This window comes from Callorhinus ursinus, unplaced genomic scaffold, assembly GCF_003265705.2.
Source record: "Callorhinus ursinus isolate GAN/ISIS: 27379988/994484 unplaced genomic scaffold, GSC_fseal_2.0 scaffold80, whole genome shotgun sequence".
Taxonomy (NCBI): Eukaryota; Metazoa; Chordata; class Mammalia; order Carnivora; family Otariidae; genus Callorhinus; species Callorhinus ursinus.
This window is the reverse complement of record NW_027397142.1, coordinates 1,108,471-1,125,197: the sequence shown is the minus strand read 5'-3', so window position 1 is coordinate 1,125,197 and position 16,727 is coordinate 1,108,471. Positions and strand designations below refer to the sequence as shown.

At 39.7% G+C, this 16,727-nt stretch overlaps 1 protein-coding gene across 9 annotated transcripts in view; it reads right to left on the bottom strand.

The window, feature by feature from the left end:
* Positions 1-16,727, bottom strand: part of GALNT11 (polypeptide N-acetylgalactosaminyltransferase 11) — a 62,266-nt gene that overhangs the window by 16,972 nt on the left and 28,567 nt on the right. For all 9 annotated transcript variants that reach the window (XR_012376695.1, XM_025862195.2, XM_073887550.1 and 6 more), the window contains 5 exons: positions 14,509-14,632; positions 12,615-12,781; positions 10,309-10,434; positions 6,689-6,938; positions 1,301-1,418 (listed from right to left, as the gene is read on the bottom strand). Coding sequence is in view for 8 of the 9 variants with exons in the window: in XM_025862195.2 (XP_025717980.1) it covers positions 1,301-1,418; positions 6,689-6,938; positions 10,309-10,434; positions 12,615-12,781; positions 14,509-14,632 (785 nt within the window). In the remaining variant the exon portion in view is untranslated. The remainder of the gene's footprint in view (positions 1-1,300; positions 1,419-6,688; positions 6,939-10,308; positions 10,435-12,614; positions 12,782-14,508; positions 14,633-16,727) is intronic.

Genomic DNA, 16,727 nt, shown 5'->3' with positions numbered 1-16,727 from the left:
CACTTACCACGTACTTTGCTGTTTTAACAGATCAAGGAACTTGATCCTCAGGACTTAAGGACAAAGAATGCTTACTGGCTGGTCTTCTAATCTCATTTATTATTATCTAATCTCATTATTTCCTGGTACTTTCTTATAACATGTACATATACAGGAATAATGAAATATACTGAATAATTCTATTAAGATTCAAAAGATCTTAGTTCTCATCTAAATTTTGCCCTTGGCCATCTGGGTTACTTTATATGGTTATTTTAGTTTTTGTGGGACACCATTACCTTATGTCCAAAATAAGACTGAACTAACGATATCTATTATTTCTTTCAACTTTAAAATTCTGAAGATTATGTAGGAAAAACTACCTTTTAAAAACACTGTGGTCAATACACTGCAAAAATACAAAATGACACATGCACAACATACTGTGGTATTGTGGGGGTTCTGCTGTGCAGCCCAGGAGCTGGGAAGTGGAGAGTGAGGACATCTGCTAGTATGCAGAGGTCCGTGTTCTTTCCCTGGCCCTCGCTCTGCCCTTGGCAAAAACTGTCCTCCAACCCCCAGTTCCCGGAGTCCCAGACCCCACCTATACCACCATCTTTCCAACTTTTGCAGCTGGAGAGGAGACCCAATTACGAAAGATTAATTCCTTCCTCAGGTTGGACGGACTTGTATATGTAAAGGATTCTGCTAGCTACTTCTGAAAGTGGGATGGGGAACTATTAATAATTTTCCTGGGAGAACAGGTGTGAACCAGGATGGTCTTGAGCAATCAGGGAAATCCGATCACCCTAAATATACGTGTCTAGGGTTAACAAATAAGATTAATAAACTGACAAAGAACAAAACTAGATTAAATGCACGCTTAGGGGCGCCTGGGTGGCTCAGTCGTTAAGCATCTGCCTTCGGCTCAGGTCATGATCCCAGTGCCCTGGGATCAAGCCCTGCATTGGGCTCCCTGCTTTTCCCTCTCCCACTCCCCCTGCTTGTGTTCCCTCTCTCACTGTGTCTCTGTCAAATAAAAAAAAAAAAAAAAAAAAACTTAAAAAAATAAATACACGTTTAGACAGCTGAAATTATACCCAACCATTCATTACAACCTTCCTTTTTAAATTCTTATAAAATAAAGCTGCTTAAATACTTTCCACACTTTGAATGGGTATTATCCACATCACAGATTATGATAAAGTAGCATTCATTAAGGACAATTTGTTAACAAAGATAATCAAAGAGAATTGACAGAAAATATGAGATTGTAGATGAAAATTATATTCTACTACACAGTTAAAGATGAAAAAATTACCCGAAATGATATTTCTAAATTTTCTCCTCCCCAGATATCCATGCCACTGTCATACTGTCCAAGTTCATTGAAATAGTGTCTGTTCATGGCAAACAACCCTCCAGCCATTGTAGGTGACCTAGAAAAGGAAATAATTACTGTACCAATTCTACACAGCCAATTATCTACCATCTTTGTTTTAAAAAAAAATTCAGTGCACCTTTGTAACATCACTAATGAAAACCAGATTAACTATTATGAAACATTTTATCTAACATCAGGGAATGAGCTGGGCCACATAACTGAATTTTCTAGATTGCCAATGATATACTAGATATCTGGCAAACGAAGGCTACTTTTCTAAGCATCAAAAGTACTTTTTAAATTATAACACTGTTCTTAGAAATAGAGATATGAATTAATTCCTTTTGATAGTCTCACAGAACAGTGAGATAAAAACTGGACTCCAGAGCCTACCAAGGGGAGACCAGACAAACTTTGACTTACACCAGTGGCTCTCAAACAGGATGATTTTGTCCCCAAGCAAACATTTCATTAATGTCCGGAAACATTTTTAGGTGTCAAAATGGGGGTGGAGGGAGTTCTACCAGCAACTGATGGGCTAAAGCCAAGCACGCTACTACATATTCTAAAATGCACAAGACAGCACCCACAACAGAGAAGTATCTGGCCCAAAATGTCAATACTGCTAAGACTGAGACTGTTAATGAGAGAATATGAAGGAGACTGGCCCTCAAAGAGACACAAGCTCAGCTTCCAGCTGTCTCACTTCCTGAAACTGAGTTAAAGTGATGGTAGATTTCAGCGTCCCAAGCTCCCTGCTAGAAGTGAAGCAAAACTTCTCTGCAGGGAGAAAACACCATCTCAGGTATGAACGTATTTCCATAATTTTTCATGATAGTGTCTGCCACCAAACAAAAGTAAGTAAGCAACTAAACAAATAAATAACCAGGCAACCAGGAAGATAAAGCACATGAAAGAAAAACAAGAGAAACAATCTACAAGAGAAACAGATGTGCAGGGGTTTCAAATAATGTAGTTATCAGGCACAGACTTTAAAATAACTGCTCAATATATGCAAGGATAAAAGATGCAAAATTTGGCAGATAGATAGATATGATCAAAAAAGAAACCAAATTTATGCATATCTGAAAAACCCTTCTGACAAAGAGAAGAAATTCAAGCAGCCAATGAGAGGCTGCCTTCAAAAATAAAAGAGTATTGCTGGCTTCTCACCACAAACAGTGCAAGCCAGTGGTTCTTGAATGATTACCTTCCAAGTCCCAAGAATCTACCCACCAACGTAGAAATGGGTATCAAGTAAAATTATACTTCAAAGTAATCGTGAAAGGAAGACATTTTTACAAAAAGCCAGAGAGAAGTAATCACCAGAAGGTCCAGCCAAAGGAAATACATTTAAAATGTCTTCTTTAGTCAGAATGAAAATAATCCCATATAGAAGTTTGCAGATGCAGAGAGAATAAAGAGTAAAATAAAAGGGGATGTATGTGGGTAAACCTAGATGAATAATGGCCACATAAAAAATGTCTTGTAGGGTTAAAACACACACACTTCAACAATATAAACTGAGGGGAGATAAACTGGAGAATGAACATTCTCAGATCCCTGCATTGTTTGAAGTACCAAATTATGTTGCAAGAATGTACGCTGTATTCTCTATGGTAATCCCTACAAGAACAATATTAAGAACATCTAATAATGGGGTGGCAGCTGGGAACAGAATAATAAAAAATGCAAACTCAAGACCAAAAGAAAGCAAGAGAGGCAGGGGAAAAAAAGAACACGGTGCCGCTGTAACCGTAAGCACAAAATACAAGTAATAGTCCATGTAAGCAACTGGAGTAAAAAGGAAGTTTTTCACACTGGTTTAGCAACAAATCATAATACAAAAGCAACTACATGCTCCTTGCAAGGGACACATCGAAATACAAGGCCACAGAGACTGACAACAAAAGGAAAGTTACACGATGTAAGTATTACCACAAAGCTAAAATACCCGTGTTAATGTCACTATAATGCAGAAGTTTCACTTTTCTGAAAGTCTAGAATGAATGCTTTCATTCACCATAAGATTTAATAATTTAATAACTCCAAATTTTCAGACATCTATGGAGACAGAAGACAGCCTCAAAACATATGAAGAAAACAGATAAAGAACTACAAGGAGAAACAAATACACAATTGTAGTGAGAAACTTTAATATACCATATTTAATAATTGATAGAAGTATAATTACACTTATCACAGTGCACACTGTGTAATGCACAGAACCACTGAACTGCTAGGTCGTGCACCCGAAACTAATATAACACTACATGTCAACTATGCTTCCATAGCTTTTTTTAAAGAATTAACAAAAGTAGGGGCGCCTGGGTGGCTCAGTTGGTTAAGCGACTGCCTTCGGCTCAGGTCATGATCCTGGAGTCCCGGGATCGAGTCCTGCATCGGGCTCCCTGCTCAGCGGGGAGTCTGCTTCTCCCTCTGATCCTCTTCCCTCTCGTGCTCTCTATCTCTCATTCTCTCTCTCAAATAAATAAAATCTTAAAAAAAAAAAAAGAATTAACAAAAGTATATAGAATATCTGAATAATATAATAAACTTGACTGATTTGATATAGAATCCCATTTTTTAACAACCACAGAAAATACAAATTTTCCAGGCACACAAGGAACATTTACAAAAATTACTCATGTGCTTGGCCACAAAGCAAATCTCACCGATTTTCAAAGAATTGAAATCATACAGAATATTTTTTGATCACAGTGAAAAGCTAGGAATACATAATTATAAAATCCTCATACACCTGGGGAATAATAAATGTACTGCTAAATAACCTATGGGTAAGAAAAACCATCACAATGAAAATATTTTAAAATAAATGACAAAAGGGCGCCTGGAGTAGTGGGATAGTTGTTGGGCTGGAGGGGTGGCGATTGTATTTCATACCATGTGAACGCGTTGTCTGACGGAACTGGCAGCCGTACCTAAATGGAGGGCTGGTCCTCTGTGGAGGACCTCAGATGGTTAAGCGACTGCCTTCAGCTCAGGTCATGATCCTGGAGTCCCGGGATCGAGTCTGCATCAGGCTCCCTGCTCAGCAAGGAGTCTGCTTCTCCCTCGGACCCTCCCTCCTCTCATGCTCTCTCTTTCTCTCAAATAAATAAAATCTTAAAATTAAAAAAAATAAATCACAAAAAATAGTAATTTGTGGGATGCAGCTAAAGCCATGGTTAGAAGAAAGTTTATCACCTTCAATAACTATATTAGGAAAGGAAAAAGGATGAAAAATTTAAAAATCTAAACATCCAACTTAAGAAGTTAGCAACCCTGAAATCCTAAAAGTGAGAGAACTCACAGAAGAACTGGGAGAAAAGTGGGGGAAAGCGGCAGAAGGAAGGGGCACTAATGTGCTCGCCACACGAGGAGGAGGGTCAGACGGTGCTGTCCCAGCCGTCGAGTGCCGCTATCTCCCAGTACCAACAGAAACATGCACACTACACCACTGGGCCAGGGAGGAGAAGACAGTGACACAGAGGAACAAAATCTTCACTTTGCCCACAGAAAGGAGCTAAAGTCAGTTTGACACTGAAAAGAGGAATAGGTTATTCATCTAGAGTGAAAAAAGCAATAAACGGAAGACCCAAAATAAAAATAGTGATAAGATTTAGCCTCTGGGGAGAAGGACTGAGAACAGGGAGCAAGGAGGGAGTCAGCCACTCCTCATCCAAAGTTCTTCTATACTATTTTGTTACTGAATACATGTTTGTGATTAAAAGTATTAAAAATTAAGCGGTGACAACCAACGCCCACGAAGATGGTGAAACAGGCAAGAACTGGCAGGAGAGCGAGCAGCAGCCGGGGCACCGTCTTCCTGTGTGGTGTGTCTTTACCTTGTCCCAGAGAACACCATGGACAGCCGGGAGTTCAAAATGGAGTCACCACTGCCTGCCTCCAAACAGGAGACCAGAAACACAGACGGACAGTCCCCAGATGCAGCCCTGCTTTTCCGAGTGTCAGGTTTTGACACTGAACTTAGCAGGAGCTGCAACAGATTCTCGCACAAAGCCCGAGAGAGCAGAAGATGGCCCCGCTCGGCCAGCAGAGCACATCAGGCCCCAGGAACTGGCCGAGGTCTCCCCTCCAAGTCTGGGTCAGATGAAAGGAAGCTGGCAAGTCCCCACAGGCCAACTGCAGAGCCACCTGAAGTGCTGGGAAAACATCATCTCCTAAAGGTAAAGAGAGGCATGCCCCACAACCAGGTAGTTTTCTTCTTAAACTAGAAGGTGGGAATAACGGTGCTGGTAACAGCGCCATCTGTGACATTAAAAAAAGACAAGTGAAAACTGCCCAACCTGCCCTCCAACAGTAAACTGGGTAAGTTTAGAAAGAACATATCATAGAACATGATCCTCTTTCATTGCTGTATAAAGTAGAGCCATACACTGTAACAGAGATAAATTTTTTAAAGCAATGCTGAGTAGAAGCAGCAAGACAAAATGAGTCCAATGGCTTCATTTTATACCAAGTCGAAGAACAGGCAAAACTGAACTATATTGTTTAGAGACGCACACAGAGATGGTAAAACTCCAGGAAGGCGAGGAAATGATCACCAGGTCAGGGTAATGACAGCTCTAGGGGCAGGGGCTGTGACCAGGGGTACAGAGGGCATCTGGGTGCTGTGTCCTCACCTGGGTGGTAGCTGCACAGATGTTCATATTATAAGCATTTATTGTGTGCGTAATACATATATACCTATGTGCACTTTTTATATATGCTATTTTGTCACAAGTAAAAAAAAAAAAAACAAACTGTAGGTCCAAGAATGTTAAAAAGTAGAAACAGACAAACCTCTCTGAAATCCACATGAGAAATTTAAAACAAAAAATAATAAATAGTATAAAAGCAGATTTGTAATATTGAGAGTATGATGAGAACTGAAAATAATTTCTACACTGTGACTTGTAATTGTACTAGCAGGAATCCATCCTAAAAATCCTTAATTATAGAAAAGGCTCATACAGCAAATGTTCTTCACAACACCACTCATACTAGCAAAGAACTGAAGGTAAGTAAATGACAAAAGCAATAAACCATGATAATCAGCATAAAAAACACTGTATCCTATGCAACCATTATCCCAAGATACTGCTCTTATTTGTCTGCCCTTCTAAGTGATACATCCTTGAGGACATGAGTAATTCCGAATTCACAAATCTTTCCTCAGGAGTTGGTGCAGCATATAAAATTCAGTGAGCATTCAAGAATTTCTAGCGGACAAATTAAGCCAACACTTCTCCCTGCGAAGAAGGGATTCTCTTTTGAAGAAGTACTGACAGGAATTTTTCAAATCTAGAGGAGAAACCTCACTTTATTGGTGCAGTAGCTCCTGCTGGTCCTCCGAGCTCAGAGAGGGGAACAAGATCCCACTTGAAGTGTAGCCCCCAGTTGAAACCTCCCCGCACGACAGGGGACGAGCTGTAGGCGAGCGTGTCTGCACTGATGATATCGATGACAGGGCACACGACGGTCCGCTGGTCCTGCTGGATGGCAGCCAGCAAGGGCTGCAGCCACATCACGTTTACTTCACAGTGGCTGTCCAGGAACACCAGGACTTCTCCTGAGGAGGCAAACAACAGAGGACCAGCCCTCCATTTAGGTACGGCTGCCAGTTCCGTCAGACAACGCGTTCACATGGTATGAAATACAATCGCCACCCCTCCAGCCCAACAACTATCCCACTACTCTACTGCCAGTCAGGAAGAGAGGAGGACTTTTAGCCAGGAGTTCTGCCTCAACTCCTGCTATGTACTGCTATGACTGAGAAACATGTACAAATAAATTCCGATTCTCCTCAGTGAAAAGATTCAAAGTCTCACAGGAACAATTCTGTTCGTTGGACAGAAGGGTATGGGGTGCGGTGCAGGGACAGTGGCCACTTGTGTGTAGACAGTATTACACTTACCGCCATCAAAATATTTCTAAATTTGGGGGTGCCTGGGTAGCGCAGTCGGTTAAGCGTCCGACTCTTGGTTTCGCCTCAGGTCACGATCTTGGGGTTGGGAATCGAGCCTCGAGTTGGGCTCTGCGCTCGGCAGCAGGGAGTCTGATTCTCTCTCTCCCTCTCCCTCTGCCCCTCCCCCTTCTCTAAAAAAAAAATTCTAAATTTAGGTTACATTTCCCTGCCTTAGTGAACAGAGGCTAGAGAACATAACTGTTTCACTGGTGACTCAGAAACCGGACCACATTATCAACCATCGCCACAACAGAGCAGTTCTCTCAGGAGTGCGAGAACCATGTACCCCTTCCGCCATGCCAGGGACACGGGCCCCCCTGTCCTCTGAAGTCACCACTCAATGGTCACATGCTCATTTCTTCTTCCATTTGCCGCCTTTCCTTCCTAATTCCCCAACCTGGTTGGCTGTAGTGGCTCTCATGAGCCAATGGGATATCTTTTCTTCTAGCTAGTAAAATAAAAATCATAATGATTTTATCCAACATTTTTAACTCCTTTGATAAACGTGAGCAGAAGTGCAGGTTTCTTTGATAATTCCAAATTTCTATGATAACTTTATGGTGATTCTTAGCAAACGAGAAACTCAGAATCTCATCATCAGTTGGCATTATTCTTCTTCTAAAGGTTTACCCATGAAATGCATCAATATAGATTTTATATGAATTCCTTAAAAGCACCTATTTTAATAAGATACATCCTACTTCAACTAATGATAGCAGAAATACCCCAGTCAAGAAAGCTCACCAGATGTCCTTTAATACAGAAAGGCAAAATGCTCAGCCTGTACACTATTCAATGTGAAGTGAAGTCAATTCAATCAAGGTTCCTTTGGGGAGAAAATATATTCATAGCTTAATTCTAAAAATGTTACTTTTTTGATTTAACTAAAGGAAGTAAGATTATACCTGGTTACGCTGAACCTGAGGCTGACTTCCCCAAAACTGGCTTGCTTTTTTCATTTTTTAAAATTTATTTCAATTTGACTAGCCAACATACAGCATTTCAGATGTAGTGTTCAATGATTCATCAGGTGCGTATAACACACCCGGTGCTCACCACATCACATGCCCTCCTTAAAGCCCATCACCCAGTTACCCCATCCCCCCACCCCCTCCCCTTCTGCAACCCTCAGTTGCTTCTGACAAACCCTAAACTACATTTGAACGAGGACCAAAAGACCATAAAGAAAAAAACTATTGTTATCTGAAAAATACAAACTTTCAGTAATAATGTAACAGTACATTTTGAATGGCATAATCTTGCCATTCCCCACAATTTTCTCTTTATCTCAACTCAGCCAAGTCATTAGGTACTTATTTTACTAGAATTCTAAAGAAAAAATCATAGGCCTTGAATTCATTCTACGTATGACTGCAGACTGAATGCCTGTGAATTACTTCAGTTTGTTGTGGCTTTAAGAGAAAGGAGGGAAGAAAGACTAAAACACGAAGTCCCGCTTACACTCAGCAAGTAGGCCAGCAGGTGTGCAGGAGGGTGGTAGACAAAGCAGTGCAGCCACGGTAAACCCTCGTGACCAGTTATCTTGAGGCAAGGGGCAGACAGGGAAGGTGGGAGATGTCACTACAAGCCCCCAACTCAAGTTCTAGAATTCTCAAATTACCTTCATGGTTTTTTTTTGCCATAACCATACACCACCTGCACTATTATACACCTAATATTTTAAAAGTGATTCATTTAACTTAAATTTTAAAAGGAAAATTTTATCAAGATCATAAATGAAAATCAGGATCACTAACTTTACAGAGGCAACCGCAAAAAGAAATAAGAATGGATTCAATGTCATGTAACGGAGGACTGACCAGATATATTTTCTGCAAAAGACTAAATTTGATACCTGTTTTTTTTTTAAAGATTTTATTTGAGAGAGAGCAAGAAAGAGAAAGCACAAGGAGGGGTGAGGGGCAGAGGGAGAGGGAGAAGACTCCCTGCTGAGCAGGGAGCCCAATGCCCCGGAGCCAAAGGCAGCCGTTTAACCAACTGAGCCACCCAGGCGCCCCCCTGATCTTTCTTTTTCTAAGGGGAGATGAGTATACACTGGAAATGTTTTAAAGATATATTTGTAATGGGGGCTTTATCTTTGACGGAATCAGAAGGACTGAGAGAGAATTTTAAAGAAAGTACCTTTATAGTTTTATAAATCAATTTTTATTTTTATTTTATTTTTTAAAGATTTTATTTTTTAAGTAATCTCCACACCAGCATGGGGCTTGAACTTACAACCCCAGAGATCAAGAGTCGCACACTCTACTGACTCAGCCAGCCAGGTGCCCCTGTAACTCAATTTTCAACATTATGTCCATTTATCCAACAAAAATCATGATGCATTATCACCAGAGGTATGTATTTGTACTTGAGAATTATTGGCATAACTCAAACAGTCTGAGTACACATATTTTAAATTTTGTATTAAAAAAAAATTGTAGGGGCACCTGGGTGGCTCCGTCTGTTGACGTGGCTCCATCTGACTCTTGATTTCAGCTCAGGTCATGATCTCAGGGTCATGGGACTGAAACCTGTGTCAGGTTCTGTACTCAGTATGGAGTCTGCTGCAGATTCTCTCTTCCTTCTCCCTCCGCCCCTTCCCACTGCATGCTCGCTCACTCTCTCAAATAAATAAATCTTTAAGAAAAAAATTAAAAGTAAAAGTAAAAAAAAATTACAAAGTTCAGTTACATTTTGTTTTACTCTTCTCCTTATATAAGCAAGATACAGACCTACATGAGGAACAATAATTCGCAATAAAGGCCACTATGAAAACAGACCAGCTTGGACTCTAGAGCTCACCTCCTTGGAGTCTGTTTTGGGACAGCTGGGGTGGAGTTATAAAGAAACCCTTCCCAAAGTGAACAAGCTTCATATCACTTTTCACAGATCTCTGCACAATCAGGAAAGACTCCAAGGACAAAGCCCTTGTTACCCAACACCCACTGAGAAGAGCAGCAGGAAGTTATACCTGTAGCGTGGGTTGCTCCAATCATCCTTCCTCGAATCAATCCCTCACGGTTTGGGTTTCTTATTACTTTAATTTTTCCAGGGAGATATTTTTGGACATATTCCTCTAGTTCTCCTTTCAAATCATCTGAAAATAAAGAGTCCCATAATAAAACCACAGGAGACATATACAAAGACTTTTTTTTATAGCTACTCTAAGATTGTATCTGATGCTTACAACGACAAATTATCAAATATTATAGAATCTTCTGCTTTATTTAAAAAAAAGTATTATAACTTATCTTGTAAGGAAGAAAAAGTAAAGAAATGAAGGGTAAGAGTTGAAACACTAGCCAAGAAGAATACTTACCTTGAGTGACTAAATGTTCAGCTAACTGCATTCAATCAGATTTAAAACCAAAAAAATGAGGTTATGTCTTTTGTTTCAAAGTAATTTACTGTTACTCCATTTCAGAACAGTTGTAACAACTTCTATTGCCCCTACCAAGAATTATATAATAACAGCAGTAAATATGTCCTTTTATTAATTTAGTACCTTCCAAGGGCACTAAATATTTTTTAAAAATTCTAGCTCATTTACCTTTAAATTTTATAACTTCAAAGATCATATAAGTAATTCTTTCCATTGTTAGTAGATAAACCATTCTAAGTTATCATGAGTTTTCACTTTAAAAAATAGCTATAAACTGAAAAACAAAAATACAGATTAAAAAAAATTTCAACACCGTAAATTCTACAATTTAGTACTTAGCCAGTCTTCTATTTGATGCAGACTCACAATCTCGGCTTTTTAATTATTCATTTTTGAAATTAAGTTTTGTTTTCTATTAACCTTTCTAAATTTCTCTTGTGCTATTTCAGTATTTGCCAAGGTTTAAGCATTTTGTTCCCACTGGGCTCAGTATACATTTCCTTGCTTTAAATATTCAACTGGTAGACCAATTCCGTTGTTGGTAAGAGTTGCTAATAAGCTCCTGAGTAATGAAAAATCTATAACTGGCATACAATTTATCATGCATACAATTTATTAATGTACTTCTGCAGCTTGCTGTAATGAAAAGAGCAGAAGGCTTAGAACTATGTGGACCAGGGGTCTAATTTCAGCTCTACCACTTAACAGCTATGGGACCTCAAGCAAATTACTTAATATTTCCTCCTTTATGAAATGAGGATACAACCTATCTCTTAAGGTAGCTTAGAGCCAAATGAGTAGCATAAATAGTCTTCTGTGTGTACACGAAACCATTTTTAAGAAGTCTATGTTGAACTGAAGAAAGGTATATAAAGTACAAATTTCCAGTTAACAAAATAAGTCGCAGAGAAGAAAAAATACAGCAGAGGGAATACAGTCAATAATATTGTAATAACACTGTAATGGTGACAGATGATGACTATCCTTATTGTGGTGAGCACTAAGTAATGTACAGAACTGTTGAATCAATATGTTGTACAACTAAAACAAATATAAAATGGTGTGTCGATTATATTTCAATAAATTTTTTAAAAGTGTATAATATATATACTGAATCATAAAACACTGGCATTCAGAGATCATCTAAGAGCTGTCACAATGCAATCCACTTTTATCTGGGGATAGTCAGTATAACAGACTCATTAGATAAATATAAGCCCAAGGCATTACACCAAGAGAAAAAAGCCAATGTTGAAAGGTCACATATTGTATGATTCCATTTATGCAACCATTCTTAAAATGACAAAATCACAGAGAAAGAAACAAAATCACAGAGATTAAGGCTGTCAGGGATTAGGGATGGAGTGGGTCAGGGAGGTGGATGTATTAGAAGGTAGCACGAGGGAGATTTTTGCGGTCGCGGAGTAGTCTTTATCGTGATCACAATGGTGGTTACAGGAACGTACACACAGGATAAAATGACACAGAACTGTACACACACACTGTACCGACGTCAAATTCCTGGTTTTGATGTTGCACTATAACTACATTAACTATACCAATGGGGGAGACTAGGTGAAGGGGTAACAGGACCTCTTTGTAACCCACTGTTACTAATCTATAGTTATTTTGAAATAAACATTTTTTAAGAACGTAAGCCAAGGGAAAAATTTCAAGGGCCAAACTTAAAATAGCACAGTCTGTAAAAAGATCACAAAGCTAATGCTGTTTCCTCAAAATTATCCTCTAATCAACAAACAGATACTTACTTGTTGCTGACTCTACTGCAACTGTGGGGACCAGGGTCCTACCCGTCTGTCTGAACTGTCAGCTGATGCTAATCCTACCGCGATCAACAGCCCAGTTCCCACAGTATCAGCTACAACATCCCTTACCGAAGTCACTGTCATCGTCCACAAGGATGATTTCATGAAGGAGCTGGGCTGGTGTGCGGTCTAGGACGCTGTGCACAGTACGGAGCAAGGCAGACAAGGCTTCGTTGTAGAAACAGATAACAACACTAGCGACTGGCAGGTCCACAGGGTAAGACTTGTCTTTACATCTGTAAAGACACATACGAGAAAATGTGACATCTTAAAAGGCTCAAATGTTTTAGGTCATTATTCACTAAATATTGCCTCCTGCTCAGCCTCTTTCCTACATTATAACAAAAGTTTCTTAAAAAGCACTTAAGAATACACTGTGGTGTCATACTCAACAGTTTGACAGTTTGTTAATAACTTCTCTCTCCAATACCTGCTATTCTGCTTATCTTTATATTAACATTTAAAAAATGATTTTTTTTCTTTTTTTGGTATAGAGGTTACATAAAAATGTGTTATTTGTATGAAATCACTACAAGTTTTTAATACAGTATTCATGAGTTAATATAATGTTTGCTTCTCCACAACAAACATTCAAAAGGAAACAGAAATATAAAACTTTGTATTTGAAAATTTTATTTCTTGCCCAGTAACAGAAAAAGATTTGAGCAAACTCGTATATAAATCAAGATCATGGGGGCGCCTGGGTGGCTCAGTCGGTTAAGCATCTGCCTTCGGCTCAGGTCATGATCGCAGGGTCCTGGGATTGAGCCCCACATCGGGCTCCCTGCTCAGCGGAAAGCCTGCTTCTCCCTCTGCCTCTGCCTCTCTGCCCGCTTGTGCTCTATTTCATTTAAATAAATATCTTTAAAAATGACAAAAAGGGTTAGGTGGCTTCAAGCAACAATAAAAAATCACTAACTTAAAGAATAAAATCCAGAATTCCATGTTCTTTTGCATGGCATACAAAGCATTCCAACATCTGGGCCCTGGCTACCTCCAGTCTCCTGACATTCCTCCACTATGGCCGTAGTGAATGGTTCCAGAGCCTTTCCGAGTAGTGTAATGCCTCAATCTGTTCGCATAGGAGTGGTCCCTGCGCGTCGCTCAGCCAGCACCCTCTAGGAGGCCTTCCCTTACCACTCTGGTCTCCGGTTCCCCACTTCATCACCGGTTCCTACCGTAGCCCTCATTCTTGTACTATTGCAATTACCCATTCCCTTATCTATTTCCCCTGCTAGACCCTAAGCCCCGTGATCCCAGGGACTATGTCTTCCTCTACTTATTTCCAAGACCTAATACAGTGTCTAGAAAACAAAGATGCTTAAAAAGGTCTGTGGAATGACTGACTGACCAACCATATGAATGAAAGTCTTTGAAACAACAAAAATGACGAAGACAGGAAAGCGAGATGAGTGAAATTCTTCACTGATATTTAATTCCTTTGCCAAAAATACAATAAACATTTAAAACAAATTTATGCTCAGAAGGTTATCTAATTATATGCAGTTAGTACCTCTTGCCTTTCCCCGTATGATTTAAATTTCAGGAGAGACAGTAAGCTCTAGAACTGTGAGTACAATCTCAAGCTTCAAGTGTCATAGGAGTGGAAATCTGTCTTAAGTTTTCTAGTATCCTGGATAATGAAGCCTAAATGCACTGGTTAGCACCACCCTCACGACTTACTATAATACCACTAAAAGCAGTCTTAATAGTCTTTTTTTTTTTTTTTTAAGATTTTTATTTATTCATTTGCGGGAGAGACAGAGAGAGAACAAGCAGGGGAAGAGGCAGAGGGAGAGGGAGAAGCAGACTCCCTGCTGAGCAGGGAGCCCGATGCGGGACTCGACCCCAGGACCCTGGGATCATGACCTGAGCCGAAGGCAGACGCTTAACCATCTGAGCCACCCAGGCGCCCTAAAAGCAGTCTTTAAAACACAGCAGCAACAACTACTGAGAAACGTACGCAGCATTCCTGGTGTCTGGCACGTCCCTGTGGTAGCCCAAGCGGTTACTGATAAGCATGTTGAAGGCATGTTTCTGATAGCCCAAGTCTCTCAACTCCTGATCACGTTCATTAAAAATCATACCTGCAAAAGATTGAAGTTACAGTCAGTATGTTAAATCTGGAAAGGATTGCTACAGTTATTGCTATATTATGATCCTAAGAAAATCCTGACTTTAACCCCTTGTAACCAAACAGCCATGTTTCTCAAATCTAACTTGTCTCCATTTTCAAAAAAGTAAATTGAAGTTAGAGTCAAATTTTTGTCAGTCTAGCTCAAAAAGCAGGTATACCTTAATCATAAATGATACCTGCTCACTAGCCATAGTCTTAGGAATATTTTCAAGAGAAAAACTTACATATGGACCAAGAAATAAAAGACTTAATGATTATTTTTCCATAAAAGCAATAGATTATAGAACCCATATGGGCAACAGGTCCCAATGACAGGCAAGTTTTGTTGTTGTTTTTTTAAAGATTTTTTATTTATTTATTTGACAGAGACAATGAGAGAGGGAACACAAGCAAGGGGAGTGGAAAAAGGAGAAGCAGGCTTCCCAAGGAGCAAGGGGCCCGATGCAGGGCTCGATCCCAGACTCCGGGATCATGACCTGAGCGGAAGGCAAACAGCCCAATGACTGAGCCACCCAGGCACCCCAACAGGCAAGTTTTTATAGGAGCCCTGCCCCTAAAAAAGAGATTATTGATAAGCCTTTCTACAAAAAGTCTCTGATTCCAGACTTTAATCAGTTTCATAGTCAAGAAAGGCAAGAAATTCCCCAGGGAGATCCCATCAAAATCATTACAATTTAACATTCCTGCTCTAACATTCAGAAACCTTACCTTTACATAGATGGATAATGTCTGTTTTCGCTCTCTTTCCCATATCAAACCTTTAACCTCTCCTCACAGAATGACTCCCTTGTCCCAGCATTTCCCAAAGTCTCATCACAGAAATCTAATTCCACTGGACATTAACAGATGTTAAAAAGAAAAAAAGGATTTCATGGTCAAACAATTCAGGGAAACAATGGGTTTTGAAAGTCGAATAGGTTTTGTTTTGTTTTATTTGGAATGGAAGGATAGTCCTGATCCTTTAATGATGTTGACTGTTTTACAGATACCCAGGTGTGAGTGGTAGATCACTGTGGTTTTGATTTGCATTTCTCTGATGATGAGTGATGTTGAACATCTTTTCATGTGTCTGTTGGCCATCTGGATGTCTTCTTTGGAGAAATGTCTGTTTACACCTTCTGCCCATTTTTTTAAATTGGATTTGGGTTTTTTTGGTATGGAGTACATCCTTTTTTAAATACAAAAGAATGAAGCTCCATTAACATTTTATAAGAGGATGCAAACTCCATGACAGCAGAGACTTTGATCATGTTCAAAACATAAAATAAAAATTGCTTGATAGCCAGCACCTAGGACAGTGCGTTGCATAAACTAAATTCTCAATAAATATTCCTTGATTCAATAAATCAAAGGACTAGCTCATACTGGATACTGAAAGGATTATTTTCTAATATGTATCTTTCGATGAAAAACTATTCCAGGGGCGCCTGGGTGGCTCAGTTGGTTAAGTGACTCCCTTCAGTTCAGGTCATGATCTCAGGCTCCTGGGATCGAGCCCTGCATCCAGCTCCCTGCTCAGCAGGAAGCCTGCTTCTCCCTCTCCCACTCCCCCTGCTTGTGTTCCCTCTCTCTCACTCTAATAAATAAATAAAATCTTTAAAAAAAATTATTCCATATTAAGAGATTACATCCATCGATAGGTGAATGGATAAATAAAATGTGGCGTGCCACCCCCCCCCCACACACGGAATATTATTCAGCTATGAAAAAAGGGAAAGCCTGCCATTTGTGACAACATGGATGGACCTTGAGGGCATTATGCTTAAGTGAAAATAGAGAAAGACAAATACTGTAATACTGTATGATCTCACTTGTATGTGTAATCTAAAAAAAGAGAACTCCTGGAGACAGAGAACAGATGCGGTTGCTGAGGTGGGGTGGGGGAAGGTGCAGATTGGGTGAAGGTTGGTTAAAAGGTACAAACTTCTAGTTATAAATAAGTTCTGGGGATGTAATGCACAGCATGGTAACGGTGGGTAATAATACCGTATTATATATTTGGAAGTGGCTAAGAGTAGAGTTTAAAGGTTCTCATCCCAAGAAAA